The 13,519-nt window shown below is 48.7% G+C and overlaps 1 protein-coding gene across 2 annotated transcripts; it reads right to left on the bottom strand.

The window, feature by feature from the left end:
- Positions 1 to 6,962: 6,962 nt before the first annotated feature.
- Positions 6,963 to 8,432, bottom strand: LOC122690824 (collagen alpha-1(III) chain-like). Of its 2 annotated transcripts, none has more exons than XM_043897784.1 (3): positions 7,936 to 8,432; positions 7,491 to 7,607; positions 6,963 to 7,282 (listed from the first exon to the last, which is right to left on the bottom strand). In XM_043897784.1, exons 1-3 carry the CDS (start codon positions 8,274 to 8,276, stop codon positions 7,210 to 7,212), a joined length of 531 nt encoding a protein of 176 aa, XP_043753719.1. In that variant the 5' UTR covers positions 8,277 to 8,432; the 3' UTR covers positions 6,963 to 7,209. The 2 variants fall into 2 exon arrangements, with proteins under 2 accessions (XP_043753719.1, XP_043753718.1); XM_043897783.1 differs by having other exon boundaries at positions 7,482 to 7,607; positions 7,936 to 8,431.
- Positions 8,433 to 13,519: the final 5,087 nt, after the last annotated feature.

Below are 13,519 nucleotides of genomic sequence, written 5' to 3'. Positions count from 1 at the left end.
GTCTTCTTGCCTGGAGAATCCCAAGGACAGAGGAGCCTGGTGGGCTACAGGTCATGGGGTCACAAAGTGTTGGACACGACTGAAGTGACTGAGAATGCATGCAAAGGGAAAAAAAAAAAAAAGAGGAGTGAGTTTTTTATTCTTTCCTTTTGTTTTTTTTTTTTTTTTTTTTTTTTGAGAACAATGGGGATAAAGAGAACAGTGAGCAGGCCTGAATATTCCGAGTTTTGTTTGGTTTTACCTTTTGTTTTTTGTTTTTTTTTTTTTTTCACTTTAACTGCTCTTAAATCTGAATGTCTGTAACTAAGTTTGCTTTTCTGCCCCCTTACTCTGCAGGAGCTACGATTAACATTTTTTCCTTGGACTCTATACTAAATACATCCCCTATCTGGTGTTTACCTTTACAACACCTTTCCCCTTGTACTTACATATCAGGAAGAAGGCCGCAGAGCCACCCCAACTACCAGTCAGTTACTGGGTTATTGACTTCAGTCTATGACTGTCTTTGAAAACATGCAGGGGGAAGAAATGGAGATCCTATCCCCTTTTTTCCTCATCACCGACTCCTGACTGTGAGCCCTTGCCTTATATAAGCCCTTAGACTCTTCATGGGTGGGGTGGGGGGACAGTCCTTGAGGCATGACCCTACTGTGTTCCCCTCTCCACTGGCTTGAGAGTAAAAGCCACCTTCGTATTTCCTTCCAACCCTGTCTCTGTATTTTTTATTTGGCTTCACTGGGCAGAGAAAGCCAAGGTTTCGACCAGCAGAAATGCTAGTTTGGCCATTGTCAGTCGACCTGCCCTGAAAACAAGGGTGCACGGGTCCCTGTGAATTCTGATTTTTTCTGGGTCTGAGCCCAGACATGGGATTGTTGGGCCTTGTGGTTTCTGGATGTTTAGTTGATAAGGAACTTCCTTGCTGTTTTGATATTTCCTGCGCCCATTTCAACCCCACCAAGAGTGTAGGAGAATTCCCTTTTGCCTCCATCGTCTGCAGCCCGTATTCTCTGTAGATATTTAGACGGTGGCCATTCTGACCTGTGTGAGGGGATTTTTCATGGGAGTTTTGATTAGCGTGGATGTAATACATGGTGGTGTGCTGCAGTCCATGGGATTGCGAAGCGTAGGACGTGACTGAGAGACTGAGCTGAATACATAGCGAGCTGGAGGAATTTTCCTGGTGCTTTTCGATATTGTACAGTGTGATAACAGTTTACCTCTTGAAATTGTCTTCTTGAAAGGTGGCCCTGTTTGAATTCATGTCTGATGATTTACCCTGGGACATGACTGGATGGCAGGTGTCATTTATAGTCCCGTAGGCCTTGTGAGTATGAAGAGCCCAACAGCACTAGGTTTAACGTTGTTGTTCTGGAAGATGGCCCTAAGGAAGCAGCATTGCTTCCTGCCCCACTCTGGTCCACAGGCATTGAGTCTCATGGAAAACTCTGTTCATGGATTGTCAGCTAGAGTGGAATGTGCCAGAAGAAACACCCAAGGCTTGAGTCTCTTCTCCTTCCCTCTTCCCCAGTGTCCCCAGGACACATCCCAGTTTTTTGGAAGATCACTCTGCAGAGGGTGCTGTCATCTGTAGGCGGGGTGACCCTAAGGATGGAGGCTGGAGGTAGGAACCCCAGCCTAGGGGACATACAGTGGCCAGAGGACCTTGCAAACCTGTTGTTTACTTAGAAACCCTTGGACCTTGTGAATATGAAATGCCCCATAACGTGGCTTTCTGTTGATGGGCGGGGCTGTGGTTCTCCCTGTTGTCTGACCTGAGACCAAACTGTGGGGGAGGTAATGAAGACAATGGCGACCTCATTTTAAAGATCCCGTGCACACACTGCTGCACTCAGTGCCCCCGACCCTGCAGCAGGCCACTACTGACCCACGCCTCCGCTGGAGACTCCTGGACACTCATGGGCAAGTCTGGGTCAGTCCCTTTTGGGAACACTGCTGTTTTCTTCTGGGTCCTGGTGCACACAAGGTTCTGTTTGTGCCCTCCAAGTGTCTGTTTCCCCAGTCCTGTAGAAATTCTGTAATCAAATCCCACTGGGCTCCAAAGTCTAATTCCCTGGGACTTCTCAGTCCCTGTGCCAGATCCCCAGGTTGGGAAATCCGTTGTGGGTCCTACAAATTTCCTAACAGCGTGAGAATTTCTTTGGTATAATTGTTCTGCAGTTTGCGGGTCATCTGCTTAGTGTCTCTATGGTGGGGTTAATGGTGAACTCCTCCAAGAGGGCATATGCCACACCCAGGTCTGCCGCAGCCAGAGTCCCTGCCCCTGTGGCAGGCCACTGCTGACCTGTCCCTCCACAGGGGATGCTCAAACACTCAAAGGCAGGTCTGGTCAGTCTCTGGTAGGTCTCCTGGTTGCACAAGGTTCTGTTTCAGCCCTCTGAGTGTCTCTGGCAGGTATGGGGTTTGATTCTAAACACTATTTTGCCCCTCCTACCATCTTGCTGGGGCTTCTCCTTTGCCCTTGAACGTGAGGTATCTTTTTTTGGTGGGATCCAACATTGTCCTGTCGATGGTTGTTCACAGTGAGTTGTATTTTGGAGTTCTCACAGAAGAAGTTGAGCACATGTCCTTCTACTCTGCCATTTTGTCATTTTGGATTAAAGATTTACTAAGCAAAGTAATGCTGAAAAGTCTCCAAGCCAGACTTCAACAATACGTGAACCATGAAATTCCAGATGTTCAAGTGGTTTTAGAAAAGGCAGAGGAACCAGCGATAAAAACTGCCAACATCTGCTGGATCATCAAAAAAGCAACAGAGTTCCAGAAAGACATCTATTTCTGCTTTATTGACTATGCCAAAGCCTTTGACTGTGTGGATCACAATAAACTCTGGAAAATTCTGAAAGAGATGAGAATACCACCACTTGACCTGCCTCTTGAGAAATCTGCATGCAAGTCAGGAAGCAGCAGTTATAACTGGACATGGAACAACAGACTGGCTCCAAACAGGAAAAGGAGTATGTCAAGGCTGTATATTGTCACCCTGCTTATTTAACTTATATGCAGAGTACATCATGAGAAAGGCTGGGCTGGATGAAGCACAAGCTGGCAGCAAGATTGCTGGGAGAAATATCAATAAAGTCAGATATGCAGATGACACCACCCATATGGCATAAAGTGAAGAACTAAGAGCCTCTTGATGAAAGTGAAAGAGGAGAGTGAAAAGTTGGCTTAAAGCTCAACTTCCCTTTCCAGTACCCCCTTGCCTAGTTGGATCCAGACACACAGGGCTCCTTGCCCTTTATGAAACATTAGGGTACATTTAAGAAAATTTGTCAGACACCACCATGGAGAAATTGAAGGAAGACCTAAAAATGCAGAGATGTATCATATGCATGTTCTTCAATCATGTCTGATGAGAAGAATTGATATTGCTCAAGGCTCAGTTTCCCCAAAAGTCACCTATAGAGTGCCTCAAAATGCCAGCAAACATTTTTGTAGAAATTGATGAGCTGATTTCTTAAACAAATACTTTCTTTCTTTATTTCGATCCATCAGGCCTTATTTGGGGAATGTGGACACGTCATTGTGTCACACGGGGTCTTTTGTTGCAGTGCACAGACACTCCAGTGGCGATGCCCAGGCTCAGTTGTTGCTCCACTGCATGTAGGATCTTAGTTCCCAGACCAGAGATCAAAGTGATATTGCCCACATTGTGAGGCAGATTCTTTCTTAAAAGATGTGTTTGTTTTTTTATGTAATTTTGGCTTGGCTGGGTCTTCGCTGCTGCACCCGTCGGGGTTTTTTGAGTTGTGGTGAGTGGGGGCTATGCTCTAGTTGCAGCAGATAAGATTCTCATTGCGGTGACTTCTCTTGTTGCAGAGCACAGGCTCTAGGTGCTCCAGCTTCTATAGTTGCGGCTGTTGGGCTCTAGGGCATAGACTCAGTGGTTGTGGTGCTTGGGCTTAGTGGCATTTCAGCTTGTGGGATCGTCCCTGTGCTCCCTGCATTGGCAGGTATTGTCTCAACCACTGGACAACCAGAGAAGTCCCTGATGAGCTGATATTGAAATTTATGTGAGACCAGAAGCCCGATGATAGCCTGAAGAATTGTGACTATGCGCAAATAAAAAGACTAACACAGCCTGGTTTCATAGCTTACTGTACATGTTCGGTACTGGAGCTGTGGATCCATGGAACAGGACTGACAGCCCAGAAACATTTCCAGACATTTGTATGCGGTCAATGGATATTCGGTAGAGCAGTTTAGATAATTCAATGGAGGGAGGATAGTCTTTTGTTGACCAAATGGTTGTGGAATATCCATATGGGGAGAAACAAACCTCCATTTCCTTGTGTACTTACTGTCCATCATTCACAAAGATTACATTCAAATGCTCAGAGCTCTACATGCAAAAGCTATAAAAGGATAAAAAATTAAGGACTCAGATGAGAACTTTGTGACCTTTCAGTAAGCAAGTCTTTCACGTTTGAAGTCAATATCGATAAGCATGAAGAACAAAAAGAACAATATGAACCCAGACTTCACCAATCAAAATATCAGTCAGATGATATCACTACTCTGTTGATAATTGTATGAGTTTCCTAGGGCTTCCATCCTAAAGTACCACAAAGGAGATACCTTCAGAAAAGAGAAATTTATTCTCTCACGCTTCAGGAGGCCAGGAGGCCTCTGAGAGAGTGATGTTGGCTGGGCTGATTCCCTCTGGTGGCACCGAGGGAGAGTCAGTTCCAGGCCTCTCTGGTAGGTTCTGGTGGTGGCCTGCAACGCCTGGACTTCTCTGCCTTGTAGACACTTCACTCCAACTCTTCCTCTTTCTTCACACAGCCTCTCTCTGTGTGTGTTCACATGGCTTTCTTATAAGTGCATCCAGTCATTTGATTAGGGCCGCCGTAACACAGTGTGACCACATCTTAACTAAGTATATCTGCAAAACCCTATTTCCAAATCAAGTCACATCCACAGGCTCGAGGGGTTGGGACTGCAACATCTTTTTCAGGTGGACACAATCCAACCCACAGCCACCCTCCACCACCTCACACTTCACTCTCAGCACAAGCCCTCAGCATGTCCCCTGAGGCCTCCACATCCAGTCCCTGTCAACTCTCAGCCCCCTGTCCTGCTGCTCTCCTCTTCTCCCACTCTGCTCTGGCCATGCTAGTCTCCTCACGCTCCCAAACCTCCTCCAGGTTCACTCAGTCTCTGCTTCACAACGAAGACAACTCTGACCACCCGGTTGAAAATGGAAAACCACTCCTCCAAGTGCTCCCTCTCCTTTCTCTTGTTGCACTTCCTACCAGAGTTCTCATCACCTTACCATAGGTTACATAGTGTAGTTGTTTTTTCGTTTCTTTTTTCTCACTTTTTAAAAAAAATTTTATTATTTTTTTCTTGAAGGATAAATGCTTCTGAGCCTGCGCTCTGGAGCCCAATAGCTGCAACTACTGAAGCTGGAGCACCTAGAGCCTGCCAATGCAGGGCACATGGGTTCGATCCCTGGGCCAGGAAGATCCCACATTCCCGGCGCGACTATGCCCGTGTGCCACATCTACTGAGCTCACCACGATCTAGAGTCCGTGCTCCTCGACAATGAGGAGCCTGAGCACAGCAAGTAGAGAGTAGCCCCCGATGGCTGCAAGCACAGAAAAACTGCACACAGTTAACAAGAGGCGGCACAGCCAAAAGTAAACAAATAATTTTCATGAAAAAAAATTTTTTTTTAAAGAGTCCTTGTTTCCAGCTATAGCCTTCTCAGACATGGACGATTTCAGTTCATTAAGTTCATCCCACACTAAGATCTGCTCTGGTCCTAAAGAGCCAACCTGAAAAAGTAAGACCCAAAAGGATCAAACTGTTTCCAAGCATCTTAACAGGATTTCACAATAAAGCTCAAGAATAAGTCTAGGAATAGAAAAATATCAAGCATGCAAGGGAAATTCGATAATGCTTGGCATCCAATGTAGAATTACCAGGAGGCAAAGAAGCAGGAAACTCCAATCCATTATAACAGAAATCAGTGTGTTGTTGTTCAGTCGCTCAGTCAAGTGTAACTCTTTGCGACCCCACGGACTGCTCTCGCTAGGCTTCCCTGTCCTTCACCATCTCCCAAAACTTGATCAAATGCATGTCCGTGGAGTCGTGATGCCATCCACCTATCTCGTCTTCTGTCATTCCCTTCTCCTCCCACCTTCAATCTCTCCCAGCATCAGGGTCTTTGGCAATGAGTCGGCTCTTTGCATCAGGTGGCCAAAGTGCCGGGGATTTAATTTTAACAGAAATCAGTTAAAATGCATCAATTAGAAAGGAAGAAAGAAATGTGTATTTCTTTACAGACAAAATGATTGTCTATGTAGGAAGGTCAAAGGGATCGACGAAAGAGCTATTACAATTAGTTAATGAGTTTAGCATGATTTCAGGATACAAGGATACTCTTGAGAGTGCCTTGGACTGCAAGATCCAACCAGTCAATCCTAAAGGAAATCAGTCCTGGATTTCCATTGGGAGGACTGAAGCTGAAGCTGAAGCTTCAACACTTTGGCCAGCAGATGCAAAAAGCTGACTCACTGGAAAAGACTCTGATGTTGGGGGAGACTGAAGGCAAAAGGAGAATGGGATGACAGAGGATGACATGGTTTGACAGCATAACCCACAGAATGGGCATGAACTTGAGCAAACTCCAGGAGACAGTGGGGACACAGAGCCTGGTTTGCTACAGTCCATGGGGTTGCAAAGAGTTGGACACTAGTTAGAGACTGAGCAACAACAGCGACGTTCTGGTATTATATCTTAATATATAAATGTAACTATAAAACTGACAAAATATTCCAAAATCAATAGTGAATGGCAATACACAACATTCTTATTCTCCCACTTCTTACATTGTCTTCACTTATGTTGTGCTCCTTGAATATCTGGATCTCAGAACCTCCCCTCCAACCGGAAGATGAATGCAGTATTAGGAAGTGAACAAGCTAAAACTAAAGTCAGAGACAGCACAGTAGCTCACTTTTATTTTCTGCAGTTAGCAATCACCAAACAAACCATGTGGACCCTGAGCCCCTCCCCCACCCCCGCCCAAAACAGCACCACAGGCACAAGCTGAAGCCCGATCAAACTACTGCAGAAAGCAATGCCCTCAGGAAGGACACTTGAGGCTAGGGCACATAGGCTAGGTTTAAAGCCCTCTTCTGTGCTGAGGCTGGGCAGGCACAAAGTTCAGCAAGGTCCACATCACCACGGAAAGCTGCTGCTGACAGAAGGCGATGGCCGTCTGGAGCAAGGCTGGTCTTCAGCAGTCAATCGGCTAAAAGGGAGGGAAAATGAAATTCAAGTTCCCGCCGAGAAGGAAGAAGAGGAGCATGTCCTCCCTCTGTCCCCGCACACCAACAAGCCCAGAGCACCACACTTCTCCTCTAGGCTTAACCCTCCATTATGGCTCCTCCCGGGCCGAGACTGGTCACCACCCACCACCCTCCCTCGTCCCGGCCCCCTTTAGAACTGACAGAACCAACATGCGGCCACAAACGTAGAGCTCCCTCTGAACCGGCCATCGCAGTTGAGTAAGTCGAGTCAGGAGGTAGCGGGCGTTGTCCGCCTCCGCGTACGATGAGAAAGGCACGGCGAGGTTGCTGGTGGAGATACAGTTAAGGCACCATCCACACGAGTCATTTTGCCTGTACGTCAGGCTTCCTGCTCACGGAGACCTGCCTTCTCCCACAAGGCAGCCGCCGGACACCGGGGACATCACCGCCGGATCCTTTGGCTCCCTTCAGATTGTTTTTCCTCACCACCTTCCCCTGGCAGCCAGACCACCTCTGACCCATACCCTCCAGCCCCCCAGAGTACCCACGTCCTACAGTTTAGGCCCCACTGCCTGCTACCCCCCCAAACCACCCCTAGCCCCCACCCCGACCCGCGCGGCCCTTTGGCCCCACCGGGGCTCCTGAAATAGGATACAACTGGAAGACTCGGTTACTCAGAACTCCAGCTCCGGGTGCAGTGTCTCCGCCAGGCCCTGGTGCGTGGGGTGCCCCCGGGGTCTGCGGAATGGCAGCGGCTGCGCCACCTGACTCTCCGGCAGTGCTGGGGTCTCTGGGATCAGCCATGTCGCCGGAGCCGGCAGGGACTCCTCGACTGACAGCGTCTCCAGGGCCAGCTGGGTCGCCAGGGCCATGGCGGCCACCAGCACCACCTGGCACACCTTGGCCACCATGTGCTGTGCCCGTTGCAGAGGCCACGGCGCCTGCGTCTTCATCGGCTGCCCTCATGGCTCCTCCACCGTGTGCCTCAGGGTCCATCTTGAACCGCTCTCCCCTGCCCTCCGTGGCGGGAAAGTCTGAACCGTCCCTACAGAACCCAGCCCTGTGATGAGACCTGCAATTCAGGATCGGCAGAGCGCCTGAGGAAACACACCCTGGTCCTGCCTCAAGATTGGTTCCCACCGACCGTTGGTTCCCGCGATGACTGCAGGCTCTCGGGCAAAACGGCGCCCCCTGCTGAAACGTCACATGTTTGCGCGCCATGTCGCCCCAATGTGCGTGCGCAGACGCCCACCCACGTGGTCTGGGCCCTCTGTGTCAGCCCTGCCTCGGGCCTGAAAGCTGGTAAACCACTCAGCCCTGAGGCCTCTGGGTGGCGCTCCACCCTTTAGTGTGGGGGCAGCTTCTCAGTGCGCATGCTCAAACAGACCCCGCCCCACTCCTCAGGGCCCCTGACTGTTTCCACTCCAAGCCTGCAAACCCCAAGTGAGCCCCGGTCCCCGTGCACCTCCAAGACTGTGTTGCTGCCAGCCTGGCGTCGCTCACAGGTGACCATCCTGCTGAGCGCAGGTCCTTGACATCGACTCCCAGAAGGGAGTCGGGAACCCCTGGGTCAGGGCCGGTCTGTCCCTCTGGTGTCTCACACATAGCTCACGTGCATGTATGTGCGTCTGTGTGCGTGAGCGCATGGGCAGGTGCATGCATATGGGCACGTGTACACGTGTGTTTGTGAGAGAGAGCACGTGCCCAGATGCATGCACATAGGTGTGTGTATCTGTGTGTGCGCCCAAGAGAGTGCCCTTAACACAGGTGCCTGCCCGTCGGCATGTGCATGGGTGTGTTTCAGAGAGAGAGAGCACAAGCACAGATTCATGCACATAGGCGTGTGCATGTGTTTGTGTGTGGAGGTGCTTGCACATGGGCATGTATGTGTGGTCACGAGAGAGCGTGTGGTCAGGTGCATGCACATGGGTCTGTCCCTGTGTGCAGGTGTGTGTGTGTGCGTGTCAAAGAGAGCACGGTTGAGTTGCATTCACATGGGCATGTGTGTCTGTGTGCATGCTTGCACAGGTGGCTTCACATGGGAGTGGGGTGGCCTGGCCCTGGAGGCATGATAGCAGGGATGTGGAGCCTGCCGTGCCTGCCTGCCTGGGGAGGGAAGCGGGGACTGCTGTTGGACACACTGGGGACGGCATGGGGCTGGGCTGCCTGGGGCTCCAGGCACACAGACTGCAGGGACTCCAGGCTGGGGGCTTGCCCGGGGCCCCTCAGAAGCACCGGAGGAACCAGATACACTCAAGGACTGGGGGAAGGGCAATGTTCCCCGGGACCCCGCCCAGTCTGTTGCCCTCCCCCGTCCCTGATCCCCATCCCCTGGGCTGGAGAGTCCTCTCAACCCTCACATCTAAGGCCTGCAGCATTCCCCCTCCACCAGCGCAGGGAGAGAGGCCCCGGGAGTGGCTGCCCAGGGGTGGGGCATCCCTGTCCTGCCTTCCCACCCACCCAGTTTCTCTCCATTCTGACTCCGAGTCAGTTTTAGGGTGTGGGTAGATCCTGTCTACTGCCTGTGTCTGTCCCCTGCTCCGTGGCCTAGAGGACCCCAGCGGGGAGCCTGGACACATCTCTCCCTCAGGGGCCCACTGTCAGGTTGGGGGGACATTTGTAAGGGCAGTTGTGCTGTAGAAGGGATCTCACAAGACTACGATGGACTAGAGGGCGAGGGGCTAAGCCACATGACCCACCAGTGTCCTCCCTCTGCCCTCTCCACATCTGCACCTGTGCTCTTCATCCATAGTGATAGCTAACACTTGCTACAGTCCATGCACTGTTTCATGTGCTTTCCATGTGTTCGTCCATCAGGTCAGCTTTCAGACATTATTGCCATGTTGATATCCTGTCTCCCATGATGCAGGTCTCCTCCACACAAATCACACACACCCACTCTCTCCCCAACACCAGCGGCTCAAAGTCTTGTGCATTTTGGTTTCTGCATTTCTCAAAATATGATGACCGTAGTGCTCCAGCAGGCACTGGGCTTAAGTTGGGTCTGAATGGTGAGATCTGCAAATGAAAATGATAGTGCCAATGACAAATAATGTGTGTGACAAGAGAGTGACAGAAGTATGAAGGAAAGACACTGTATGATAGAATGAGTTTCTCAGAGAGTTTACCACTGTGACAGGTGCATGGTTTTGAGTGAGTGTGACAGAGGGAATGTGTGATTGGGACAGGGATTTAAAAGGACAGAATGCGACGGGAAGAAACTAAGATGCAGTGATAGCAGTAGTGAGCGCCCAAGATGATAGATGATAACTTAACGTGTACGGAGAATGGTGAACAGTGCCGCCGGATTCGTGGTCTCCAAAGGAGAACTTTTAATTCTGGAACCAAGAGACGCAGTTTCAGTCACTCAGTGCTTTGTGTAGTAGAAATTTTATTAAAGTGAAAGGGATAGAAAAGGCTTCTGACATAGATATCAGAACGGAGTAGAAAGAGTACCCGGTTTGTTAGTTTAAGCAGAGCATTATATACGCTTCTGCTAGCTGCTGAGAATAGGTAAAAGGATGACTCAAGGCTACAAAAATGTTGCCCAGACCCTTTCCCATAACATACATCCCAGGATTTATCAGCAGGATATTAACCAGAAGAAATGGGTTAACCCAGAGCTCAAGGCCATGGAAGTTTTACCCAGACCTTCTCCCATAACATAGGTTCTGAGCTCAAAAAAAAAAAAAAAAGCATGTCCTTGAGCAAGAGATTCTGCTGCCTACCAGGCCTCCGTGTCTAAGGAAAAAGAATGTGAAAAAGAAAGAATGTTCACCTCCTCCTTAAAGAGCCTTGGTCTCCCTAGCAACCTGACGAAAATAACTCTCTCAGAGATACCATGAGAGCATAAGTGTGTGGCCCACAGAGTGTCAGAGAGAGAGAGTCTAGGAGAGATCGGGTGTAGGGTTAGGGTTAGGGATAAGTGTGATGGAAAAGGCATTATAGAGTGACACGGGAATATGCCAGAAAGAGTGTGTGTGACAGATAATCTGACACAGTATGAGAAAGCAAATCTGAGAGATAATGTGTACGGAAGAAAATGGGTCTGTCACACATGGCAGAGTGTGACAGGGAATGAAGCGGACCATGGGAGGCAGCAGCCTGGGAAAGTGGATCAATCCTCGGGGCCCATGTTTTCCTGAGGCCGGCCATCCCCAGGTCTCCGCCAGTCTGGAGGAAGTCAGCAACTTGACTTGGCTCAGATGCCCAAGCCACGTTCTTCCCAATCAGTTTCATCAGTAATAAAGCTGATATTTAGGTTGAAACACATGCAAGGGGGGTGTGTCAGAGGCTGCAGATGCTAAGCTGGACCTGTTTGAAAGGAGTGGGAAAGGACTCGCAGCAGGCATGAGTGGATGGTGTCAGTGAACTTGTCGAGGAAATGATTCAGGTGGCCCAGTTTGTAAGTCATTTCAGTTCAGTCGCTCAGTCATGTCCTACTCTTTGCGACCCCATGAATCACAGCACGCCAGGCCTCCCTGTCCATCACCAACTCCCAGAGTTTACCCAAACTCATGTCCATCAAGTCGGTGATGCCATCCAACCACCTCATCCTCTGTCATCCCCTTCTCATCCTGCTCTCAATCTTTCCCAAATCAGGGCCCTTTGCAACGAGTCAGCTCTTTGCATCAGGTGGGCAAAGTCTTGGAGTTTCAGCTTAACATCAGTCCTTCCAATGAATATTCAGGGTTGATTTCCTTTTGGATGGACTAGTTGGATCTCCTAGCAGTCCAAGGGACTCTCAAGAGTCTTCTCCAACATGACAGTTGAAAAGCATCAATTGGCATAAGGCTTTGGCTAGTCAATAAAGCAGAGGTAGATGATTTTTTGTAACTTTCTTGCTTTTTTGACAATCCAGCAGATATTGGCAATTTGATCTCTGTGTTCCTCTGCCTTTTCTAAATGCAGCTTGAACATCTGGACATTCACGGTTCACATACTGTTGAAGCCTGGCTTGGAGAATTTTGATCATTACTTTGCCATGGTGTGAGATGAGTGCGGTTGTGTTATAGTTTGAACATTCTTTGGCATTGCCTCTCTTTGGGATTGGATTGAAAACTGACCTTTTCCAGTCCTGTGGCCACTGTTGAGTTTTCCAAATTTGCTGGCATATTGAGTGCAGCTCTTTCGCAGCAGCATCTTTAAGGATTTTAAAAAACTCTACTGGAATAGCATCACCTCCATGAGCTTTGTTTGTAATGATGCTTCCTCAGGCCCACTTGACTTCGCATTCCAGGATGTCCAGCTCTAGGTGAGTGAGCTCACCCTCGTGATTATATGGGTCATGAAGATCTTTTTTGTATAGTTTCTCAGTGTATTCTTGCCACCTCTTCTCAATACCTTCTGCTCCTGTTAGTTCTGTACCATTTCTGTACTTTATTGTTCCCACCTTTGCATGAAATGTTCCCTTGGTATCTCCTATTTTCTTGAAGAGATCTCTAGTCTTTCCCATCCTGTTATTCTCCTCTATTTCTTTGCATTGATCACTGAGGAAGGCTTTCTTATCTCTCTCTCTATTGTTTGGAACTCTCCATTCAAATGGGTGTATCTTTCCTTTTTCCTTTGCCTTTAGCTTCTCTGCTTTCCTCAGCTATTTGTAAGACCTCCTCAGACAACCATTTTGCCTTTTTTTGCATTTCTTCTTCTTGGAAGTGGTCTTGATCATTGCCTCCTGCACAATGTCAAGAACCTCGATTCGTAGATCTTCAGGCACTCTCTCTATCAGATCTAATCCCTTGAATCTATTTCTCACTTCCACTGGATAATCATAAGGGATTTGATGTAGGTCATACCTGAATGGTCAAGTGATTTTCCCTACTTTTTCATTTGAAGTCTGAATTTTGCAGTAAAGACTTCATGACCTGAGCTCCAGTCAGTTCCCATTCTTGTTTTTCCTGACTGTCTAGAGCTTCTCCATCTTTGGCTGCAAAGAATAGAGTCAATCTGATTTCGATTCTGACCATCCAGTGATGTCCCTGTGTAGAGTCTTCTCTTGTGTTGTTGGAAGTGGGTGTTTGCTATGACCAGTGCATTTTCTTGGCAAAACTCTGTTAGCAGGACAGAGGTGAACAGGAAAAACATCAGGGACTCTGATTCAGCAGCAGGACATTACTTAGGGACAATAACAAACAGGGCGTTAATTAGAGACAGTGTTAGGACCTCAGAGGTAACTTCATGGCCTGAGTAAGAGATAGTTCAGGCTGGTTAGATGCACTGCAGTGACTTTCTTAGGCACA

Source organism: Cervus elaphus, chromosome X, assembly GCF_910594005.1.
Source record: "Cervus elaphus chromosome X, mCerEla1.1, whole genome shotgun sequence".
NCBI lineage: Eukaryota > Metazoa > Chordata > Mammalia > Artiodactyla > Cervidae > Cervus > Cervus elaphus.
The sequence above is the reverse complement of the archived record's forward strand: the minus strand, read 5'-3'. Positions and strand labels throughout refer to the sequence as shown.

Bases quoted from the DNA above. Each gene is read 5' to 3' on its own strand.
- LOC122690824 (XM_043897783.1), bottom strand. From the start codon at position 8,276: ATGGACCCTGAGGCACACGGTGGAGGAGCCATGAGGGCAGCCGATGAA. The intron at 7,608-7,935 runs GTATCCTATTTC...TATCTCCACCAG, and splicing joins AGTAACCGAGTCTTCCAGTT to CAACCTCGCCGTGCCTTTCT. The intron at 7,283-7,481 runs GTCAGTTCTAAA...CCTCCCTTTTAG, and splicing joins TGTGGCCGCATGTTGGTTCT to CCGATTGACTGCTGAAGACC.